The sequence below is a fragment of the Rutilus rutilus genome (assembly GCF_951802725.1).
Source record: "Rutilus rutilus genome assembly, chromosome: 1".
Taxonomy (NCBI): domain Eukaryota; kingdom Metazoa; phylum Chordata; class Actinopteri; order Cypriniformes; family Leuciscidae; genus Rutilus; species Rutilus rutilus.
Genome location: NC_140209.1, coordinates 45,141,290 through 45,166,818, shown reverse-complemented (window position 1 = coordinate 45,166,818; position 25,529 = coordinate 45,141,290). Strand labels below are relative to the sequence as shown.

Genomic DNA, 25,529 nt, shown 5'->3' with positions numbered 1-25,529 from the left:
GTAAAGCTCAATGCAGACATGCATTTGAACACATGCATTAAATGGTGTACTGTCTGTAATTCATTGTGCCTTACAAAATTAGATATGTCTTGGCTTCAGGTATGACCATTGATTCCAATCATACACATTAAAGACTACACATGCACTTCATGAAGACGCTAAAGTCACAAGCACTTCATATGAGCATTAGTACACTAGACTACACTGTATAATGTTTCATCTCTTTGTATCAGCAATTAGTGGTCACTGGCACTTCCAGGCGAAATGCAGACATCTGGCCAACACATCCAGGGGTGTAACGCACTTGAGTAATTCTGCTTCATTCATAAAAATAAAGTATAATTTTTGGAAATATGTACTTTACCAAAAACTAAACATTTGTAACTCTACTCTACTCTAATAAAGGACGTATTTTACAAGTGTAAATCTTTCCTTATATTAAAAAATTTAATTATATATTAATTTAATTAAAAAGTTTGGGGTCAGTTCTAAAAATTGTATAATAATAATAATAATAATAATAAAAATTTAAGTAAAGTTTTCTAAAAATGTAATTTATTCCAGTGATGCCAAAACTGAAGTTTCAGCATCATTACTCCAGTCTTCAGTGTCACATGATCCTTCAGAAATCATTCAAATATGATGATTTGCCACTCAAGAAACATTTCTTATTATCATCAATGTTGATTGAATTAGAATTATTTGATGAACAGAATAGCATTTATTTGAGATAGAAATCTTTTGCATAGTTTTTTATCAATTTAATGCATAATTGCTAAATAAAAGTACTGATTTCTTTTAAAAAAATCTTCTTTTTTTGATGGTATAGTGTATATTTTTGTTGGTCTTCATTATGTCCCTTTGAATCTTTTAAATAAAATGTAATTTGCTCACATTACTGTATTCGTCATATATTCATCCTTGAAGAGATGTCAACATAATCTTTGATCCAAAGCAAAGCAAAGCTGTTTAATTACATCATAACCATTCTTGACGACAAACACTTGAGGCTTTACATAACAACATTCAAGTGTCAACACCTTCTAAGGAAAAAGTTGATTTTTTACTTAGAAATACTTTCACTCAAGTATATTTTGATTTCGATTTTTTAATTATGTGAAATCCCACACTGTCACTTCAGTATCATTTCTCAGTGCTTTTTACACCCCTGAGCATGCCTGGTATGCGTTAGCAGCTTAATTTACTAATAAACTGAATGAATGGCCTTTGATACAGGAGTTTAAAGAGTTGTCTTAGCTTCCCGCACAGCTGTTAACCCTGAGGGTTTCAGCTCAGTCCAGGGAGCGCCAGAAACACGCACAACGGACCACCTCAACCTCTCCTGAACAAGCGTAGCGGGGACAGAGGTCACGGTGGGTTGTAGGAAACCGTGTACTCCTGACCCACGTGTCCCCGGCCCGCAGCTGTTCAGATGGGAACGGTCGAGCCTTGAGCAGCATCGACCCTGGACGTTTCTGACAGAGAACGAGTGAAGCTCTGACAAACAGCAGGAACCAGATGCAGAGGCTAACTGCTAATGAGACCAGCTGCGGGAAGGCAGGGTGTCGGAGTGCGCCACTTTGTTAAGATAAAGCTTTTGGGGTATTGATATCCGCCACCATGGAAGGCAAGAGATCAACTGCAGTCAAAACACTTGCAGGATTAGCGGAGATCAGAGATGATATCTTTCACACGAGGTGATAACATCTAACAACGCTGAGAGGTTATTTTAATGGAGGCAGATTGAACGATTAAACTCCAACTGTCTAAAAAACGTTACTCATTGAGATATGAATAATTAATTTTTTTTATGAGGGAAGAGAGATTATAAGTCATTTACATTGGAAATGAATAATTCAATCGTTTTAAATCTGAAACATGTAAAAAATGAATGACTTCTCAATAACAATCATTTATAAGTTCTATCATTAAAGACTAGTCTTATGCAAACTCATTTACCTAGAATTTGTACCGGAAAGCCTAATTTGTATGTTGGGCCGCGGTTTCAATTTCCCAAAGCTGCTATTATTCTCAAAATGTGTCTCAAGGTAAACAAAATAATTCAAATGTTATTGAGAGGCCTCTTCATTTGCATAATCAATCAAGCAGGTTTCTGCAGCAGAGAGCGAAACAACATTAAGGAAACTTTCTGAATTGAATCAGTTTGAGCATTAGCATTAGCTCTGCCCACTGGCAAAGCAATGACTATGTCTACTAGTATAACTACATTTTTAATACAAACTGAACCACAGGCAATTTTGGGAGGGTTCATAGAACATAATAAAAGAGAGACTAAGATCTGTATTACTGACAAAACACTTAAAGCAATTGCTGAAACACATCATTCATGTCTGTAGCAGGACGAGCTGTGCACAGATATCTGATGCTGTCTGATACCCTAAGTATGAGCAAAAGTAATACTGATGCTTAGCTTAGAAAAAATCGCTGATGTCACAAGATGCACAGTAGTGTCACAACCGTTTATTTATCTGTTTCCCAATAAATGGATCAGAATCCATGTTAAATAAAAACGGAAATGATGTAGTTGGTCAGAAAATGTCAAGGTAGGAAAACTTCTTCTTACATTTATTAAAGTATTAAGTATAAGTCTTCCAAATATTTAAATGAATACTTAATACAAAATTAGTAAATGTAAATCTGAAAAGCTATACTATCTTATAAGCTATACTAGAAATGTCCCTGACTGTATCTACCATTAAAAAGTTTAGGGTCAGTAAATTAAAATAATAATAATAATTATTATTATTATTATATTCAGCAAATATGCAATAAAAAGATTATTCTTTCGAACAGTGCTTCATCAAAGAATCCTAAAAATATTAAGTATAATATTAAGTATAAAAATATACGTTTTCACAAAAAATATTAAGCGGCACAACATTGATAACAATAAGAAATGTTTCTTGAGCAGCAAATCCGTATATTCGAATTTCTGAAGGATCATGTGACACTGAAGATTGGATGCTGAAAAATTAAATACAGTAAACAAAATACATTAATGTTGTAAAACATATTACAAAAGAAAGTTGTTTTTACTCGCTATGGTAAGCAATAAGCGACTTTCAAAAACAGGAAAAAAATCTCACTGACCCCAAACCTTTGAATGGTACTTCTTTTCTTCTTTTTTTATTTAACATGGATTCTGTTCCATTTATTGGTAAATAAGTAAATCAAATATTTGAATGTTTAACTTGGACAAGCTAGTGCGCATCTTTACATGATTACATGATTGCCTAAGCCGAGAGCAATCGAACCGACAGAAAATCAGATTACCGCTATACCATAAAAGATTTCTCATAACAAGAAGCCACAGAACCACAACAAGAGCCCTTGGAATCAATAACGTGGTTTCTTAGGACGGTATTACTCTAATCTCTGAGGACAGTCTACTGTATTTTTTCAGAGAAGTCCCTGCATGTGAGGAGGACACATGTGGTTATTGAACTGATCATGAAACCACCCAGCCTGGCAACAATTACAAACACTAAAGACTCTACCACATGCAGCTCACGGCCGGCAGACATCCAAAAGTGCGCTCGGGTGCGTTTCGTCCCGATCCGTGGCTAATGATCTGCCTTTGCCGCGGACACTAGGATCTGCATACGCACAAACACTCCCGAGATGATTACATAAACATGATGTAATGATGATGAGCACCACGCACAACCAGTCGGGTGTGATTCACGGCACACAATTTTCAACATGCATGCAGGGACACCGTTGACAGATTATGACAGCACTGCTAAGATGACATGATAATCAAGTGTTGCTTCATCTAGTTATGGCTGCACAATATCAGTTGTTACATGTTGGATGACAGCATTACGATTATTATTTGGCATTAACAGTCATGAGCAGATATGCTTTTGTGTCATGCGAATGTTTTACAATCACATCAAGGCTCCGAATTTGCTTTATTCTTGATTGCGTGCCATCTGCAATAAGCTTACACTCACAATTGACAAGAGAGGGAAAGAGAGAGAGAGAGAGAGAGAGAGAGAGAGAGAGAGAGAAAAGAAAAGGAAATCAAAATCAGCCAAGACGACTTCCTCTGGTCGCCCTGCCAAACGGGCTTTTGTCTCATCTCTGAGGAACTGTCAGGTCTATCCCACTTCATTCTGCAGTTACAGTTGCTCCACCATGGATGCGCTTCACCATTACATTTGCAGTGACATCTCATTTGATTTAATTTGCCAATTACTTCACTGGGCACCGTGATATTCCCCATCACCACTGGCGAGGGGAATTAGGCTAATAAATCAGGCTGGCCTTTTTTTTTTTCTTTTTTTTTTTGAGCGCACGCCTGCCTCTGCTCGTGACGAAGGGAGAGAGTTTGACCTCAGAGGAGTAAGGGTGAGAGAGAACGAGGCTGGGTTGGGTGTTAAGGGCCCCGCCGGAGGGCCTGGTAAGGTGGTGTTGTCAGTGGTGTGCAGGCAGCGGTGTGTGTCTTACCTGTCACTGTAGGCAGCGGCGGTAGCAGTAGCAGGCTGAGTGTATCGGTAGGCAGCGTAACCACCCTAGAAACACAACACACACACACTCGCTCACATGGGCACGTCGACAACAGATGTTTGGACTTTTTTATAAAATTTGTTTGTGAGAAATAAAACAGCGATGGGAGGGGGAGGGGGAGGGGGAGAGGGGGGAGTTGGGTTTGATGTTATGTGCTGTGACAGAGACTGTACGACTGAATCTCATGGAGATGAAGAGGCATGGAGTGCTTTTGGAGAGCAGCACGCGACAACGTCGCATTCGTTCACTCGGAGTTCACGGTATCGGCGCACGCAATTGCCGGCATGCTCCAAAAGAGGGGACGCACATGTCATAATCATAGCTATTAAATATGCATAATCTAATTACAAAGCAGCAGCCTTATGTTGGTGTGAGTCAACCTAGTTTCTTATTCATCTCATGCATGCATCTGAGGATTAATTATGTAGCGCTGTCATACTACACTACTTCTTTTTGCCAACAACAGAGAAAGAAATAATTTCAACATGTGGAACGGTAACATCTGATGTTCAGTAAGGCAAAAAGGCCAAACAAACACATCCAGTCAAAAGCGCACATGTCTGCTAATTTGAACGGTGTTGTTTTCATAGTCAATGACTGTGCGAGATGGAGCTGCCTGCTTAAAATACTCCCACACGGTCAGTGCTGTGCTGTGGATTTGTTTGACATTTTTTATTTCTTTTTTTTCCTCATATGAGAATTAATTAATGTCTTTTCATTTAGTGTCAACCATTTTTGTCTTATCTAAACCCACAGCCCCATTATACCCTTTATAAATACTAAACCAGATATCTGCCTCTGTCTGGAGTCTTTAAATAAATGCACAGTGTCATAAAATACAAACTATCATACTTGCACCGCCCAAAAAATTGTATCATTATAAATAATCTTTATTTAAATTAATTATCTTTATTTTTCATCCATTTAACTTGTCAAAAGTATTTCTGTAATTTGTCTTTCATTTTATTTTACACTTGATTTACTTTTCAGAGCTTGATTTTCTTCATTAGTAATTATGAAAGTAAAATAAATCACTGGAAGTTGAGTTGTGACTGACACCAATTTGATACCAATTTTATGTGCAACACCTACACATATTAATTGTAAAAAAACAACAACATTTAAAGCCCTAGAACCTGCTTAAGGTGGTTAAGAAGGAAGGAAGAAGAAAGAAAGAAAGAAAGAAAGAAAGAAAGAAAGAAAGAAAGAAAGAAAGAAAGAAAGAAAGAAAGAAAGAAAGAAAGAAAGAAAGAAAGAAAGAAAGAAAGCAAAACTTAAAACCTAATCTATAATCTATAATCATAAACAAACCATGGTTGGGAATATCTGCTCTAATTTGATTGGTCAGGTGACATTGTTTAGCTAACTAATAAACATTTAGTCTGACATGCAAGTTGCTCTATATATTCCTATTTACAAAACTGTAGTTTAAAAGCAATAATACACTCACAATTGGGCTGTTTTACTAAATATTCAGAACAGCACTCTTGCTTGTTGTTTAATGCAATGTAATATTTCCTAATATTTGGTGTATTTTTGTACTGTTGATTCTTCTCTCATCCATTTTTTTTTTTTTTGAGGAGGCACAGTTTCCTTCACTACTCCCATTAGCAGTCCACAGAAAACACCAACCGATAAGTCCATCTGTACACCTCTGCTCTTTCTCTGTTTCTCCGGGGCTTACTGGTCTCCTGACCCTGCTGTTCTCCACACCAGGCCTTCAGGCTGTAGTAATTACCAACCTCCCTCTCCCTGCACTCACACATACATAACAGCAGTTCCTTCTCACAACCTTCTTCATGTTCCTCACCCTCCCACTTCCACGCTGCTCACCTCCGTCCTCTAACTCCTTCCATAATGACTCACCGGGTAATTCGACACTCCCACTGCGTGGCCGGCCCCTTAACAAACCATTTCATTTACTCGCACAACGTCTGACACATTGCCGTGATGCATCTGCGCTGTATTTAAAGCCGGCGTGATGAGCTGCGGAGCGGGACGGCCGAACGGGACCCCTTAGTCACCAGGGCTGTCATCTCTGACAGACGGGGGCCGCGGGCATCTACATGTCTCTGAAGCTCCATTAGGCTTGGTCAACTAACCTCGGGGAAACTGACAGGGTGTGCAGGTGCGGTGAGAGCAGTGGTCAGGACTTTAACGCTGAGATGCGCATCTGTTGAGCAGCCACAATTTATCATTATGACTCACGAAGAGAGAGAGGAACAGATAGGGCTCCACTGACTCCTGACTGCTCGTATCTGTCTGCAGTGCATGTGGACATACTGAACTTATCATGGTTATTGATGCACATGGTGCTTTTCTCATACTTTTACTAGTGTGTGTGTTTTTGCCTGCCACGGCCGCTTGATGGCCTGAGCCGACAGGTGGGAAATAATACAGAATAAGGGCTTCAATAAAAAAGTTATAGTGCATATTTAATTGAATTGAATCACTGAATCATTCATTCAACCGATTTGTTCAAAACCGTGAAGGAAACAAGGGACTGTCTTTATGAGTAAGTAATTTAACTAGCCTAGAAATCTAGACGCACAGCGGCAGCAAAATTTATTTAGCAGCCAGTGTAGTCTAGCAACTCTCAGTTGACTTTCGAGCTGGAAAAACCAAACTCTAGTCAGGCCAATCAAATCGTGTATAGAGTCGGTGGGCGGGCTTAACATAATGAAGGCTTGACGGTTCTGTTGTGACGGTTCTGTGTGAATTCCCTGCTACTTGAAAACTTTCGAATCGGCTTTGGCCATGACTCTGGAGGACTTGGCGTTAAGCTTTTCTTTGAGAAAAGAAAAAAGAACGGCACTTAAGTCATTCTTAAAAAAGGAAGATGTGTTCGTAGTTTTGCCGACCAGATACGGCAAAAGTTTAATCTATCAACTAGCTCCGCTGGTGGTGCGTTTCCCGAAAGCATCGTTAGCCAACTATGGTTGCAAGTTCCGTCGTTATCAGCATAGTTCAACGATTTGGTGTTTCCCGAAACCATCGTTCCAACGAACGTTCGCAAACAGCATCGCAAACTTGTGTGGTTGGAAGTGGAACGACAGCTCTCGAGCTGTGGTTAGAAGCATAGTTTCTAGTTTACATGAGATGTAGACTGAATAAATCCTTATCTTTAGCAAAATAAGCAAGCTGACATTCAGTACAACCTGTGTTATTTATTTAGAATACATACAAATGTCATTTACGTCTTTTAGTTTGTCAAGAGATTTAAAGCACCGTTTTTGAAGACTGCGCATGTGCGAACGTGCTCTACTATGTAAGAACGAGCCAAATATTGAGTCTGGTAATAAAGCAAAATAACTGAGAAAAATTTGAAATGGTCTTCAGATGCCATGTCTGTAGCTTATATGACACAATCTAGCATTAATTCGATCTCAAACAGATTAATTAAAATAAGTTATTAGTCCACCACGTGCGAGACGTCATAAACCAACGTGGTTGAACGATACTTTGCGACATACGGTTTCGGGAAACAGTCGTGATTAGCTAGTTGATTTCTCCATCGATGCATCGTACTATGGTAGTTAAAGGGATACTTCACCTCTGGGAAGATGAATGTGTATTTAAAATAGGTCATTTAAGTAGAAGAAATGTGAAGAAATTTTTGAATTTGGAGCTTTCTAGACTGAGAAAAGCCAGAAAATGTATTTTTGGCTTATGTGGATGAAAGACAACAACTCCCAGTATGCACTTGCTTCGCTGCCTTAGGAGGCCACGCCTACCGGTAAGGGAGCGCAGTTTAAAACAACAAAGCTAGCCTACGTGATGAGTTTGCGAGGGATTTAGAGATAGCCCAAAATGTCCGGGATTCTGCTTTTGGGTTCTACAGTCGCCATTCATTCATCATGTTTACTGTGGCGAGCAGGACGAGGCTCAGACGGCCGCGGGAGAACAGCGCGAGGCCGGTGGCATGATTACTGAGACGCGCCGGGTCTCCCATCTCTCACGGAGGAGCGGGAATTTTTCTTAGCAATGGTAAAACGCACATCAACCGATCACTTGTTTAGCGTTCATGTAAACACTACATTCAAATTCACCAATCGGAATGAATTCAGTTAGATTGAAACAAAAGGTGTGCATGTAAACAAGGAATAGCGACCGCAGAAAGCAAAAGCTGAATCCCGGACATTTTGAACGATCTCGCCCGCCGGACAAGTCCGGGAAAAGGAGGATGGTTACTTACTCAGCTTTCTCCTACTATTCAGCTTTCTCCACAGAACAAGAGCCTGCTAGCTTAGCTTCCAAAGAAAGACGGCTGACACTGTGTACATTCTGACTGAGTGAGATCCCACCCTGTATGGGCGGGCTGAAAACATGCGGAACAACGCCATCTACTGGCTGTAGTCTTTAGCCTCTGGCCAGAAAATCCTCCGATGACGCAAAATGACGATTTTTGCGTCATCGGAGGATTTTTTCCAGACAAAAAATACATAAATCTCTTGTCTCAGGGGGATATGAGGGTGGAAAGCATGGTAATTCTAAAATACTACAGGTTTTCTACTAATACAAAGCTTAATGCTAAATCCTGAAGTAACCCTTTAAGCAGCGAGCTATATAGTTGTACGGGAAACGCACCCCTGATTGGTTGTAGCACTAGCCTATTGCGTGCAGAGGGAATTTGAAAGACAACCGTTTATCCCGCCCCTCGGATTGAGCCCTGCCAATGGTGTGTTCCCAGACCCAACATCTTGATGTAGGTCTGGCTTGCCAGGCTATAATTTAACCATTCACTCAACCGATTTATTCTTATTATGAGACACGCTCTATCATTTCAATGAGCTGTTTGCGGAGGAACACGATTACAATTAAGTTTATTTTGCTCATCTGTATTTCTGAGACTCAGCTTTCAATAAATGTTATTATTTCCTCACAAAATAATAAAGTTTTGATGCTCTTTAATGTGGTGCGACAGATTGTTGTAGCTACATCAGTTCAAACAGCAGTTTAAAAAAACGAATCAAATGTCCATAGCTAGTAAGTTAAAACATTTTTTTTTTTTTTTTTTTAAAGCAAAAATGTTTCCCATCATTACTGATGTTGCAAATGGATTTGCTAGTTACAGTGTGGCTTTGGGCATTTCTGGATCTTCAAGAAATGAAAACTCAGCCACATGAGGCAAATGTGAAGCACTTTATATTACAGATTAAATCGAGAGATATTACACACGCTGTGTCATTTATTTTTGGTAGATCTTCCTGCTTTATTGCACCCCTGCATGTGGTATGTGCTCAGTATTTCTTTGTTTAACTTTTAACCCATCTTAAGGATGTCTGTTCTATGCTAGTGTAGCTTCATTTTTCAGACCTTATCCAACATTCAGTACATTTAGCAGAGCACTCAGCAAATTAAGATTGGTAATAAACAAATACAGTTTCTAATGAATATTAGATGATCTTATCGCAGCGGAACAATCAATCCCAGCCATTGTGGCACTGTGCTAATGACAAGGGAACAGAGGAAGCGTTACAGCAGCCTTCCCGTCATTTCCATGCACATTTGTAACCTGTACAATTTGTTTCGTCCCAGAGGAGGCCGAATTGGGGGAGATACATCAGGCTGTGTCAGGCTCAATGAGACATGGCCTTGAGGAGAACAAGGTTTCGGTCCCTGCTAGTTACCCCACCTCAGCTCCAGATGCTTCTGCTAATCTCAAACCGCGACGCTCCAGATAAACGCAAACATGCCCGTAGATCGCCAACGAACGCGGTGAAGATTTGATAGTTCACCATTCATTAAAAACCTACAATTTTACATGCAACCCCTTCAATACTCATTTACATAAATATTAAGAGATCAATCTTTTGGAATAATTTTAGATTATAAAACTGATTGATTATACAATATCTAATGTGATAATGCTCAGTAACCAATAAAAGTGTATTACTTTCTGCTCCAATTTGCCTATTTAAATATATTTACCCTCAATAATAATCATGAATCTGTGTCTACTGTAGGTACAGGTACATATAAGTTTTCACATTGTACAATCCCAGCATGCCATGCTCTAGTGCTCAATCTTAGGTCACTCTGAGTCTCTCCCTAACTGGCAATAAACTCATTTGTTACTCATGTGTGAAAGTCTCTTGACACAATTAATGAAGGATAAATGAAAAAAAAAAAAAAAAAAATGCTAACAATAAAAACAACAATGTATCAGCTGGTCGGTTTACAGTCGGAGGGATGAATGGGGCGGGGGTGTGGGCATGTACATGAACATTCAAGGACGACATGCGAATACTTACATAAATATCTGCACCATAAAATCCGTCCTGGTAAACAACACTGGAAAGATGCAAACACACCCGCACACACAGACAAACACCAAACAAAACACATCAATATTAGTGCATGTTCCCATGCAAGCAATACCAACCCCACCTTCTAGCCAGGGTTAGTGGAACAGAATAAGAAATACACACGCACTGAATAAGATACTTTCCAAAGGCACTCATTACTTCTGAAGCATTTTAGAAGGAGAACGTGGAGTAAAGACTTTATAGAGGGGCTACAGAGAGCTGAAACATACTTGCATCATATTTTAGTCTTTAGCGAAATTTAAAAAATATATTTTTTAATATATATGAAGAATTTTTTGTAACATTTGAGAAAAATAAAAAAATTATAGAAATTAATGTAATAATAATAATAATAATTATGTGTTATGTGTTATTGATATTGATATTAACCAAACATTCTGGTTAAGAATTGTTCTAAGGCAAGGAAATTAATTCAAGACCAAACAGACTCCATTCATACTTTTGTTTTGTAGATAATTTCAAGTGTGCTATTTATTTATTTATAATTTGTTTCCCATTTTTAAGATCTGAAGATCTTGAAAATCTCTGGTAACACTTTATTTTACAGTGTCCTTGTTACATATGTTACATGTACTCACCATAGTAATAACAGTAAATTATGCATAATTACATGCAATTAACCCTCAACCAAATCCTAATCCTACCCTAACCCTATAGTAAGTACATGTAGTTGCTTAATGTTACTCAGTACTTAAATATATAATTACACTGTAACACAGACACCTTAAAATAAAGTGTAACCAAATCTCTTATTGACTGTCACTGGCATTCAACATTTTATTGAAGGTGACAATGATGTCATTGTAATATCTGCATATTGAATTGCGACTGGTCTTTTTTCTTAAATTTATTTGCATACTGAATTACATAAACGTAATCATTTCTGAGCCACATTTGAAGTTCTAAAATGCTGCTAATTCCTTGAAAAACTATAAAATCTCAAAATTTCTTCTTTTGCTGCCTAACATCCAACGATATTTCCTTTGAATTTAGTTTTATTTATGTACCAGTTTAAATGACATGTATTACATTTTTTTTTCTTCTGTGAATCTTCTAACCTTCATGTTTGTCAAGACAGCAGGAAGTGGAATTTAGTCAGTAGCCCCTGTTTCTAAACTCCACAAAATCTCCTTCAGTATCATCTGCTTGAAGTTACGCACATGAAATTAGAACCAAAACAATCAGAATCATCATTTGACTGCTCAGAGATCACAAAAATCCTTCTGCATTCAGTTGTTTGAGAGGATTTACATAATGTTACATTACATAAAAGGAACGCTTAAGGCCATCGACCATGACAGAACGGCATGACAGTTCAGTGTCATCATTACTTGCAGGATGCACGGGCTACATGCTGCACTGGTTCTGTGTGGTGAGGTCGAGATGCATGCATGTTACAGCAGCCCGGTGACGAGGGGGAGCGCTTGTCAGAAGGTGAACTTGCGTGTGTATGTGAGAAGGGAGTGTTGCTACTTACCCTCCATAGGCTGGGATGTGTGGGGGAGGCGCGGCTGCCCGGAACGTATTGTAGACAGTGCGCCCTCTTCCTCTTAAGTGTGCCCCTCTGTACGCCGCCGCTGCCGCCGTGGCTGCTGGGTATGGGAAGCCTGGCACTGTGCAGAAAACATACAGTATATACATGAGGAACAATTACAGAAGAAAGAGAGTTATACCAACACTATCTCACGACCAATTCGTACGAATTCGTACGACCTCACTCGTTTTTCCTGTGTTTTTGAAGCTTTGATTGTGTTTACAGTGTGCAATATAACATGTGTTCATGTTTCGCGTGTAAAAAAACACAGTATTTTTCACACAATTTACTTTTCTGTATACCGCTGTTTTCACTGTCCTAAAAACGGGCTGATGACTCTATGAAGTCCCTCCTTCAGAAATACGCAACGAGTTCTGATTGTGCCAGCGGTTCCTGTGTTGTGATTCGACAGCAGCTTAGCGCACGTTGTCCGGAAAGGTCACGCCTCTTACCATAACATGGAGATGCATGCGCTCAGTGATATTGTAAACATGTCTTTAATATTACCTTATCAATTTGAGCCGGAATCAGACCCGGAGAACATAGATGAAGAGGATCGATTAGAACCTGTTTAAGCACGACTTTTGCAGGATGTTTCACAATGGTAAGCTGTTTATTTACGTTTGGCTGTTACCTTGAATTGGTTAAATTGTAATGTTAAATGTTACAAACTGTTATAAAAGCTTGTGGTATATGGTTTTGTCCGTCTGTCGAATTAACGATGGTGTTGTTGAATTTTTTTAAATAAGTGCATTGTTTATTCCTACCTTAGTTCCACGTGAGCACGAGTTTTGATTAGTAATGTATGTTTTATACTGTAGGTGTACATGTGGTAACTGTGACAAAATGCCAACGGAGGTTGAAAACATCTGCTGCAAAGAAATACAAAAAGTACTGTAACACCTCCTAATTAAATAATTTGTTGTGTATAGTTCTTTTGAAATTGTTTTCATCCAAACAACTTTATATAAATACACTTTATTTTCACCATGAATATAGCCTTAAAAGCTGCCATGTTGTGCAAAAGAAATCATTGCCATGCATTACAATAATTTATTTATTAAAAGTTGAATGTTACGTGACTGCACATTAAATTATTACTGCCTAACATCAATGTATAGGTTTATCGACAAACGCAACTCTTCCTCTTCTCCGTGGGAGCGCAACAAGACCACGCCCCCTTTTTTTGTGTATTCCTGTGGGCGGAGGTTAGTCAAAAAACTGTTCTAGTGACGTCATTAAAGCAGGAAGTAGAGGGATGTAGTCCAAACCGGCCGTTCGCTGTAGGCTTTGAAAGGGGACTTCTGTTAAATAAAATATCTCGCTTGGCATTGAACTTTGAGCTTTATAATTTTACAGGTATTATTTATGCTCTCTAACAGCAACATTACACACTAACTAAAGTTTGAAAAATGGGATCACGAAGAACAGGACCTTTAAAGGTGCAGTAGCAAAAAAGTCTGAGAGGAGAATATAGTCATGTAAAACTAAAAACCTTGGACTAGGACAGTCAGCCGATCATTATCGCAAAATAAACCCCTGTCAGGGTGATTACATGGCTACTTGCTGTATGAAATAAGTAACTAAATGGACAAAGTATTGAAGTACTGAAATTATTTTAATATGTAAGAAGAAAGATTTACTGAAAAATGTAAAAATGTAAATTATTTTTCTTCTGCAAGTAAATTTCATGTATGGAATTAAGTAAAATCTACTTAACTAAGTTAAGTAAAATTAACAAAGAAAATAAGTTTAAAAAAATAAAGATTTTAGAAATATAGAAGTTTGTTGAGTAATTTCAATACTCTGTTTCAAGTACATTTTACTCAAGCAATATAACACTGAATTAAGCCATGCTTTTAAAGTGTATGCTTTACATACAAGTAAATAATACAGTAGATATTGTGTAGACAACATATCTACATAATAGAAGTACCCTCCAGAACACAGAGAACTCAATACTTGGTACACAATACACAATAACTGTAACATTTGTTGGATCATTTTTGAGTATGAATGTGTCATTTTGAGTAGGAAATGGACTGTCGCAAAACAGTAAATTACTCAACCTAACAACAAAAGCAATGTTAAAACTGTGTAAATACAGCTGGAAAACAATGAAAAATGTAACCAATTATTCATGATGGGAACACCAGTATCAGAAAGTTGAGTAGGTTTTACTTAATTTAATAACGTTGATACTTACACTTTCATTTCTACAAGCTTAAATTGAGTAATAATATAGAATTTATATACATAATTTGTTTTTCAAAACTTATTCAGGTAGAAATTACAGTTTTTTTTTTTTTTTTCTGTAGTATTTACTTCACCGCATAATGATTTTTATCAGGGTGCTATGATAAAAGAGATGAAACAAGTGTTGCTAGGGGCGGTCAAAAACGATACAGTTATATAATGTAATATTTAACTGCAGAATGCCACAATTGACCAATCAGAATCAAGTATTCCAGAGAGCCGTGTAATACACTGCCAAATGAACTATAATTCCACAAGTCTCAACTAATATAAGCTGTGAGGAATGGTGCCCTACCTCCATTTACACCTGCAATTAGCCGAAAACTCTAACAATGAGTAATAAGCAAACTACAGGAGACATACAGACCTCTGAGGCTGGGTGAAAACAGAGCGCTCTGTATTGTTGTTAAATGATCATTAAGTTTAATAGGGCGTCGGTGGTGAAAATGACTTTTAAGAGGCTTAATTTGAAATGGTTGAGAGGAAGAAAGAGAGAGGGGGTTTGTGAAAGCTGCTTCATTCTTTAACATTACAGGTTTTCAAAGGAAGATCATATAAATGTCTAATAGGAGCACTGAATCTTTCATTTAGACAATAAAAAATTCAGATTTAAGGAAGGGGTTTGCGTGATGTAGAAATGTGAAAAGGATTGTTCCATTTGACTCTTTGTCATCTTGGATATGTCTCGCTTTCACGCAGTGCACCACAGCTGTCTTAGTATATTAAAGAGAGAACTACAGCTAAATGGACTCTACATTATACATTCCAATTTATTATATTTAAGAAAATGAAGGAAGACATACCTTCCTACCATTGAAGTGTGATATTTCTAATGTTAACATATAAATTATTCTGATATAAATACATATAATTTAATTTGAATTATCAAAGCATGTATTTCATATAGGCTATAAATATATATATATATATTCAATTTACATGTTATTCATCTCTTTAAATGTGTGTGGTTTATTAGGAGGCTAAACAACAAAAATCAGATGATGCAAACAACTCAAGAGTTTGATAAATGCCTTTGAAATTGCTACAATGGAACATTAATGCAGCATTTTTTTAAAACGGCAATGAAGATTCATTAGTCACATGTATTCCTCCCTCCTTCCATTGCAGGCAGCCCATCTGACAGCCATTTTTGAAATATGCTGCATACACGTTTGCATATTTGCAAGAGCTTCACTTTGATGTGTAGAATGTGTCCTGAGGAAAATAAATATGAGATGTATTTAGCCTGAATATTTACAGGATAAACAACTTAGACTATGCACTTTCATTTAGAACGATGAAGGGTGGAGGGCTAGATGAAAACGGAGAGAGAGAGAGAGAGAGAGAGAGAGAGAGTAAGTGGCGCTGAATGAGAAATGGGAGCGTGAGTAGCAGCAGTGAGCTCCAGGGGGATGCACAGGAGAGCTAGTCCGTTTTATTGCTTTGAGAGCGATTACAGTCAAGCAGATGCTCTGGCCGACGGGAGGTAGCCTCCGCATCAAAGCCATAAAAGTGTACAACTGCTTTGTAGAGCAATAATTTCTCTCATTGGCTTTTGTGTGGGAAGTGTTTTGGGGAGGGGCGGTTGACGGGTGGGCTGCAACATTGCAGGAGGTTCAGGTTGCCCTGTGCATCTCACTCTGCAACCTTACACAGTGCAGCAAACCGCAGAGACTCTTTTATGAACGCATATAAACAAGACCCGCTTTGAGATTCGAGAAATCTCACAGCTCTCAGATAATATAAAATGTAATGCATTGTGTATTGTGTACAGATTATTTTGCAGCTTGTGGTGATTTATGGTGAAATACTCATGTTTGTTGAGAGCTATAGGAACAAGACTTATCTATCTATATTTATTTTTAAAAGAAAATTTAAATGTATGTGCAAAAACACATTATGAAGATAAACCACTGTAATGTGTATGTTTAAATGAGTGGTATAGTTTAAGGTGGATGAATTATTAAAAAAAATATATAAAAAATTAAATACAATAAATAATTATAAAATAAAATAAATAAAAAGTCTGAAATTATCAAAAATAAAAGAATAAATAATTCTGAAAATGATAGTATTTAAAATAAATAATGATCATTATTCAAATTATTAAGAAAAAAAAAATTATATTAATTGAAATAAATTGAAATAAATTAAATAAGGGGGGGGGGGGGGGGGGTGTTATTTTATGAAAAAATTACTAGTCAGCTAGTGAATTGTTGGATAGTTGACCACTGTTACCCATCCCTATTTACTTGCAGTTATTTTCCTTTCAAAAACATACTTATATATATATATATATATTTAAATGTAAGTAGACAGTCACTATTCACGTACACTGTTCTTTACAAGCCCTCCCCAGCTTTATAATCCAAATGTATGTAATCTCACTGTGAGCAGTCTTTTGAAACACGTTTCAAGTCTTAATGAATGTACATTTTTTTAACACCTCTGTACACAAGTCAGGGTCATTTCATACTGTTTCTTCCCACAATGCAATCTCAAACGTTCATTGTACGACACAGAAGCCGCCACCAAAGTACTTTCATTCTTCTTTAAAACGCTTCGTCCTTCCGCTAAAATCCGCTTGTTGTCTTCCACGATAGCCTATCTGCACAAATTCATTCCGTTTTGCTGCTGCCTTTTTGAAAATTCTCAAATTCTTCTCCCGCACTCCGTTAATTGCACGTCATTTTTTCAAACTTATCATTCAGTATTTGCGAGTTCAAAAAAGCCCAGCAATGTTGAAAGTGCCAGAGGCGGTCGCTGTCTCTCGTTCAGTCAGGACTCAATCAAAGAGAGAGCAAGGACAGTGATGTCATACTAAAACACTGAAACATTAGCGCTGCGAAACTGTCAGTCAATACAAATGACCCTCTATATCATTACGACCGACCATATTCCATTTCAGTTCATATGGTGGAAACTCCCTCAGCCTGTCTGTTTCTTCGGAAAATTCAATAATCTGAATGTTGGGCACAGAGAAGTCGCCCTTCCTTTCCTCTCACTTAAGGAAATGAGTTTAACAATTTGTGATTAATTATTTATTTGCCAATAAACATTAATGATGAGAAATTGAGGTCAATATATGAATGTGCATGTGTGTGTGCCGTCAGAGAAACGTGATAGTCTGAGTGGTGTTTAGTCTTATGGATGTGTTTCTTCAACTTACTGTATGTCTCAGGGGTTGATTTTAAATCAAACAGACTTTGAACTTTTCTTTGGGTCATATGAGGAATCTTTAAATGTGGAAATTTATCATAAAAATATTAATTATATCTTTAAAACTATAACAATCTACACCAAAGATAAAAATAAAATAAAAAAATAGATGTATTGTGTTAAAATATCAGATGTCTGTCATTATCACAAAACCAATTCTGACACTAATAATTTTGGTTACAGACAGTAGTGTCAGTGATGCTTGATGAAATGATACGTGAAGTGTGAAATTCTTTATTTTAAAATTTTGTTTAACCCTTTAGAACCTGAAGCTATAGGTGTTTTTCACATAATTAGATTTTTTGACTGTAAAATTCTAAAACAATGTGCTATCTTCATGTGCAAGGTGTCATCTTTTTCAGAAAAAGATAAGCTTTCAACAAATTACAGTTATTGACCATTATTGTGTGTGGTGAGTTTGTACATAGAATTTAAATAGACAAAAAAAAAAAAAAAAACGAGAGTAAATGTACTGATTTTTATTTAGAAAAAAAACTGAAAAAATCATGAACGAAAGAAACTAACACTTTTAAGTTGAAAAATGACCTATAATACATATATACAAGTCTTTTTTGTGACATTGGGTTGCACAGTTTTCATTTAGGATTTTTATTTCATTAAAAATCATCCCAATCCCCTCTTCTGCTATCTAACACTTATTTCGCCATGTATTTGTTTGTTTCTTTTATTATTTTATGCAATCCAAAACACTCTAACCTGCCGCGCTTCGTATCTATCTGTTCAAATCCTTCCATCCCGCGCTGCTGTCATTTGTAGACGGAAAGCATGACATTACCGTAATAAGCCGTATATTGGCGAAAAGCGCATGATCGGGAACTATTTGAATTATTTTGATAGTGCAAACGGTTGAAGAGTTACAGTGACATGAATACAGCTTGGTTGGCTGTGTCGTCGACGACACATCCGGTTTTAAAGCGTTAATGGCTGATATTTCTGTAGTACTGACAGAGACCCAAACAAGTATTCGTCACCATTCGGACAAACATATAAAATACTTTAATTTCATTGCACTACAAACAAATATCACTTTTTTATTGTGATGCATTTACACAAAAATGTACTTGTAAAAATATTATTTCATTGTGTGTATTTACTGTAGAATACAAAAAATGCTAACTATGAAATAAACCTTAACATGAAGTTGGCCATTTTGTTCCATCACATAAAAGGACATTTCCATCACATGTGATGAAACACGACATAACTCTCTTGAGATGCATATGTCCAAACAAAAGTGTGTCTGCTAAAAGTGCCTACAGTTGGAGAAACACCATTATATGTTTGCCTTTTTTTAAGAGTGCATGTGTAATCAGACAGTATATATGGCTTCTAAAAAATAATTGCTGGAGCTGCATCTTTGTAACCTTGTTCATATGTGTGAACTCATTTCCTAAAAGAAAGCATGCAATAGAGAAAGAAAGAGAGTGTATTTGCGTGCCTCTTTGGCGAAGATTTTCACAAATTTCCTGTGGTCAGAGGTGGCGTGCATTTGCATAATCTCTGGACGTAAATTGCTGAAAGTCTAATTTTCAAACATCCGCCCAATCTCCGTCAGGCGTAACACTTAATCAGAGATCAGTCCGGCAGACAAGCGGGGTCTGGCACGTTGGTCATCCCTCAGCCTTCTGCCGATAGCTTTCATTTCCCTCAGCCAGAGAACTGTTAATGAACATCAAAGCTATCTTAAATCAACAGCCTGCCGCAGGTGAGAGAAGCTTCGAGTGGCGAGAAACGAACCTCTCATGAATCAAAGATGCTCCTTTTCCATCCCGGTCCTTTAGGATATTTGTTTATAGCTAACTTTCAAGCTTACTAATCACAATTCAAACTCTACGGCACACTCAATCGCTCTGTGCAGTCTCTCCATTTGCAATCTAAGCAGCAATGTGCCAATACCTATTTTCAGTCTTTAGGCAAACGAAAGGATTCAAGGCGTTTTCCGTTATCGGCACAATTCGGGCGTATTAACGATGCTTTAATTATAATTAAGACAGATGCCTAAAAAAAAGAAAAAGAAACAGCGATCGCTGGAATGAACAAAACACTCGCACCTTAATGGAATGTGGGCTGTTTGGACACTTGAAAGGTGAGACGAAAGCAAATCAATAATGAGCCATTTTGTAATTAACAGAATGTGCGCTGAATTAGGCAAACGACTGTCTGGAGAAATTGAAAATATTGATTTTAATTTATGAAATATATTTCAGCCCTTTGATGCCCTTGCGTCGACAGACAATTAGATTTAACCATCACTTGGAAATTTTTGCCTTCTCGTTTCTTCTTATTATCATAAAATCTCGATATTTTCCCATATAATGGGGAAGGTAATGATGTTCGGGGAAGGTCAGAGGCTTGGATGGCCAAGGTTGAGGAGGAGATGACCGAAGGAAACGAGAGAAAAAGAGTCCAGCTTGTCTTTCAACCGATGAGGCCCGCTCGCTTTCAAAGGCCCATAAAATGAAATGAAGCCCTGGGGGTCTGGAAGCTGGCTGGATTATGTTTTCAAAGATGTGTACCGTGTTTGCAGTTGTGACAATGGCGTCTTGAAGCCTCTTGCCAATAGACCAGCAAACATTGTGAAACAGGCCCTTTGGGTGATTAGAATAATCACTTCCTGCTTGCCAGCTCTTTCAAGCCTATGCCAGAGCTCGTAGATTAAGGTCACCCGTTATACACACCTCCAACCAGCAGGCACACAACTATGCCTTCATCAAAAATGCAGCTAAACACCGACCCGTTTCAAATTTCTGTTTGTTATTCCTAACCAAACAATTAACAGTACTGACAGAGACCCCAGACACTTAAAGTGTTGGAATTTCTTTGCACTACAAACAAATGATTTATTTTCTCAGTAATAACATTTCTGAGCTGAATTTATTCGATGTCTTAGCAGAGCAACCACAGGTGTAGTTCATAACATTAACTACCAAATATCATTCTTTCTTTAAAATGAGCGATGCTTGCTTACATTTTTCATCAAATGAGTTATCTAATGCAATGAGATACATTAATTTTTACTGTCCAGTACTTTTTGGAGCCACTGTAAGTTCAGTAAATGAAAATAAAATAACATAAGAGAAAAACACTATTTGAAAGGAATGTGAAATGGTCATATCTGGTATCTGAGTAATTTGCCATTTCATATCCTCTGCAGCATTCATAAATGGAGGATTCAGGGCATGTGGGTTGAGAATTTTTTTTACACACACAAAGCACATTAGTGAAACTGCCCATTGGCCCTAAATGCAAATGCATTTAACCCTCTGTGTTACAGGGTTGCTTTCTGCAAATTATTTATTGATTTATTTGGAAGCATAGTAATATGATTGTATTTATTATTATACGATATTATGCTGTATTTCATTCGCTCAAACAAAGCTGATCCATTTTAGTTTAGAGAAGTTCTACATTTATAAATATATCAATTCATAAAAAATGTATACTTTTTTATTTTTCTGATATTGTCCAATGACACCTTTTTCCACCCAGCAAAAAACACATATGCATTCCCAATGCATTCTTTTTGCTAAAGATATAATGCATTACAGAGCCAGTTTCTTTGAAATGAGGATCCACTCACCTGCATAGAATTCTGGGCTGTAGACTGCACCCACGACTGGATTCAACTTCCAGCCTAGACAGAGAAAGAGAGGGAGACCATCTGATATTAGCCGCCCTCGGTCTGCACTACGAGAATACTACATCTGATCCTTCACAAGAGTTGGCTTCTGGTTAACTACAATCTCCAGGCCCATGTGTAATGATGTCAGTAGAGGGCTGACCACACTGAAGCACTACTGTCATCTAGAGCCAGGATAGAGCCCTGAGTGGCCTGACAGATTTCTCTCTAATTCTAACCTCTACAAATGGCCTGTCTGTTTAAGTCCTCCGTAAGTTAAAAAAAAGAAAATCCCTGTGATATCAACTGAGATCTGATCTAAAAAGCTAGAAAAGAGAACTGCTGTGAAAAAAATGTTCACAGTATACTCAGAAAATCGACAATTACAAGCACTCTTCTTCTCTGGTTTCAATCTGTGGGTCTGTGGCTACATGTTTTTTAGATTGTGAATAAAACAGTAGAGTTGGTTACACTTTATTGGAAAGTGATATAGTTCCATTGTAATAACTCAAATAAGCACTGAGTAATATTAATTAACTACATGTACTAAGGGTTTAGTTACTTGTAATTATGCATAATTTACTGTTATTACTAAGTCACCTTAAAGTAAAGTGTTACTGTGAAGTTTCCTGTCTGTGAAGTTGCATACTCGGTATAAGGTCTAAACTTTGTCCTGTATATAATGTAAATATATACAGTGGGGTCCCAAAGCATGAGACCACTTGATGTGGTCAAAAAATGGGATTCAAAATGTAACTTGAAATAAACCGATTATAATGATTTAAAAAAGCATGTAAATAAACATTAAACGAATATGAAATATTTAAGGCTCTGCACTATTTCTAGGTTGTTAATTAGATGAGTAAATCAGTGACATTGATCTGCACAAGATGCTCTTTGGATTATTCTCAAATCATGCTGCTATCATTAACTCTTTTTTCCGCCATTGATGGAATATTGACGGAATTTTCTGTCAATCCATGTTTTTAATGTTATACGTTAGGGGGTGGCGCAATTACGCATTTTCTGAAAGAGTACATCATTTCCAGATCAAAACACAGGCGAAAAAGAAGCAGAAACAAGTAATAGAAGCATTGCTTATGTAACGGAGGCAAGCTAGTAAGAGCTGTGATTGTAAACCTCACTCCCCTGATCTCAAGAGCCTCCTTGTTTCCTTGAATTTCTCAGCTTTTTGTACAAAATGTTTCTTTCTTTTTTTTAAAATGAAACTTAACCACATTCAAGGGTTAATAAAAAGAATACATGAAGCTAGAATTTATTATTTTTTTTTTTTTTTTAAGCAGAGATTCTGTTCTTTCTTTTGATATATTGCATGTTCAGATTTTCATACAACAAAATATTATGGGGACCATGAACGTTTTGTGAAAATTATCAAAAATGCTGGCGGTGGCTGGCAACTAAAAAAAAAAAAAAAAACACTGGGGGGGGGGGAAATGTTAAATAAATATCAAGTCAACATTTTGCTTAAATTGTTTTACTGATGTAATTTGTAAAGAAAAAAAGCATATTAATTACAAAAAATACAAAATATAAACATTTTTACTTATGGTCTCAAACTTTTGAACCCCAAAGGTGTATCAAATGATACAGTTAAATTTAATGATATAAAATATTATAATTTCATTATTATGTTATTTTACACTCAAAATATTGCATATACTGACAAAAGTAGGAACAACCTACTTTTGTAAATCTTTCCCCACCAGCGTTTTTTAAAAAGGTTTCCATTTTCATTTCCATATACCATTTTCACCAAGTTTCATGGCCCCCAGAATATTTTGCAATATATAAAAACAAAACAAAAACAGTTTTATTCTAGCTTAATGCATTATTTTTAAATTCTGAAGAAATTTCCTTCAATGGTGGGGAAAGAGTTACTAAATCACAAAAAAGACGAATTAATTGTCAATGTCAAGTGAACTTGTTCTTACCGTTTGCATATGGGTTGACGGTCTTTTTATTCGTCATTACCCGTGCTGTTGCATTGTTTACCTGAGTACAAACAGGAACGTGTGAGCAAGAACCATACTGAGGCTTAGGCTGTAAATATTGAAATATTGCATGCATTACATTGAAGATTTTCAAAATGATTATTGATCATAACAAACAGTTAAAGAAAAGTGGTAATACATATAAAGCAAAGAAAATATATGCAAAAGTCTCATCATAAAAAGACTCGTCAGCATGCGTCATCAAATGATGATCACGTTGAAGGAGTACATGGAGTAAAGAAAAACAGAAACACAAAATGCACTCAACAAACGAAAGGCATCAAGTATGAGACGGCATGCAGTAGAGAGGGAACGACTAGGTTAAAAGAAAAAACACGGGAGCGTAGGAATGGAAGGAAACAAAAAGTTTGGCATTGTGCAACATACACTAAACCTTCAGAGTTGAGGTACAGTCGGAAAACAAAGCAACATTTAGCATTCAACACTCCAAGAGCCTTGTGCTTCATCACAAGAATAATAATCAGAAAGGAAAATAAAAAGAAGTAATAACGAAAGAAAATCATTCAAGCCGAAAGGACAGCTAACAAAGGATATAAAAAGAGGGTGCATTATTTAACATAATCATGGAGTTCAGAATCTGAGTAGGATGCGCACGATTCAGTTCAATCCAATCAGAGGCTCTCAGGAAGCTAAGTGTTCACTCAAGTAACACGCGTACCAAGAGAAAACAGCATCAAGAAACTCAACATCAAGTCAAAAAACAGTCACGAGGTATCAGCGCGGAGTTCGTGAAATGGCAGATGGCTCTCTCCACTTACCATTCGCCGCCATCGCCCGCGTGTGTATGTATTGTTACTGAGTTTGGTGAGGGGCCTACCAGCTACCGTTGGAAAAGGGGGGAAAATGAGAAGGCAAAATAGGCAACATCTTACTGAAAGATGGCACCACGTCACATCCGAAAATAACTCTTAAAAATAGAAAATAAAAAAGCTGCAAACAAAAAAAGCACAACTGTTAAATGTGAATCGGCTATAAGGATGGCCACTGTCGTTGACTGTAAAGTAGACAACAGTTCTCTTCTAGACTGTGAAGTAAGTGTCATTTAAAAGGCTTGTGTCTGAGAGCAGCCCTTTCTAATAGCAGCGTCTTCAGGCCATTAACAAACGCTGCCGGCTTCGGGCCGCTTTTAGCGCAGATCCCTCGTCAACTTTGCAATAAGGCCTCTGGCTATCATCACACAAATGCTGTTTGCACTCTGCCTGATGACTTGCTGCACCCATCTGCTTATTAAGCAAAAATATGCTATGAAAAAGAACAGAAAAGAACAGAAAAGAATCGAATAAACAAGTGAATGCCAACTAAAGCAAACCAATTAGATAACGCGAGCACCGTGGTCTACCTGATTTGAAATCTTAGAATAACTGAAACGTATTAGGGATACAATGGGGGGAGGGAGGGAGGGAGGGGGGGAGGGAAAGAGAGAGGAGCACACGCAGGAAAAGACGAGTGATGCGTCTAAAATAGTGAGATGAGAGTGAGGCACACACTGACACACACAACAGAATTATGGATAACAACAAGAAAGACAACAACAAACAAACAAAAATGAATAAAATAAAACAAAAACAATAGAGAAGGGAAATATTTGTTACATGCACCTCTATTTTACGACCTTCTACCACCGTGCCGTGTAATTTCTCTCTGGCCCTGTCCGCATCGGCACTATTTTCGAAAGTTACGAAACCAAAACCCTGCATGCAGGTGGGAGAGGGGAGGGGGGAGAACAACATGCACATTATTAATTCAGTCATACACCCAAGAAATCCACTGTGGCTCTACCTCTGCCATTCTCACACACAAAAACAGCTGCTGCTGCTGCTACTGCTGCATTTACCCCCTCTCTCTTTCTCCTCCTCTTTTCTCCTGCACCATGCAAAGCATCGAGATTAACGATAATTTACGGGTTCTGTTAGAACCTCTAAGGAGAAATGGAATACAATAGCACGTCTAAGAACGTAAGTGTAAAAAAAGAGAAAAACAAAAGC

At 37.4% G+C, this 25,529-nt stretch overlaps 1 protein-coding gene across 15 annotated transcripts in view; it reads right to left on the bottom strand.

Annotated features, from left to right (window-relative positions):
* The window catches only part of rbfox1 (RNA binding fox-1 homolog 1), a 257,018-nt gene that overhangs the window by 9,057 nt on the left and 222,432 nt on the right, over positions 1-25,529 (bottom strand). For 12 of the 15 annotated variants that reach the window (XM_084399705.1, XM_084399704.1, XM_084399701.1 and 9 more), the window contains 6 exons: positions 25,143-25,235; positions 23,464-23,524; positions 21,473-21,526; positions 12,340-12,475; positions 10,788-10,827; positions 4,474-4,538 (listed from right to left, as the gene is read on the bottom strand). In XM_084399705.1, coding sequence (XP_084255831.1) covers positions 4,474-4,538; positions 10,788-10,827; positions 12,340-12,475; positions 21,473-21,526; positions 23,464-23,524; positions 25,143-25,235 — 449 coding nt within the window. The remainder of the gene's footprint in view (positions 1-4,473; positions 4,539-10,787; positions 10,828-12,339; positions 12,476-21,472; positions 21,527-23,463; positions 23,525-25,142; positions 25,236-25,529) is intronic. The other 3 variants (XM_084399708.1, XM_084399698.1, XM_084399700.1) reach the window with 1 other exon arrangement.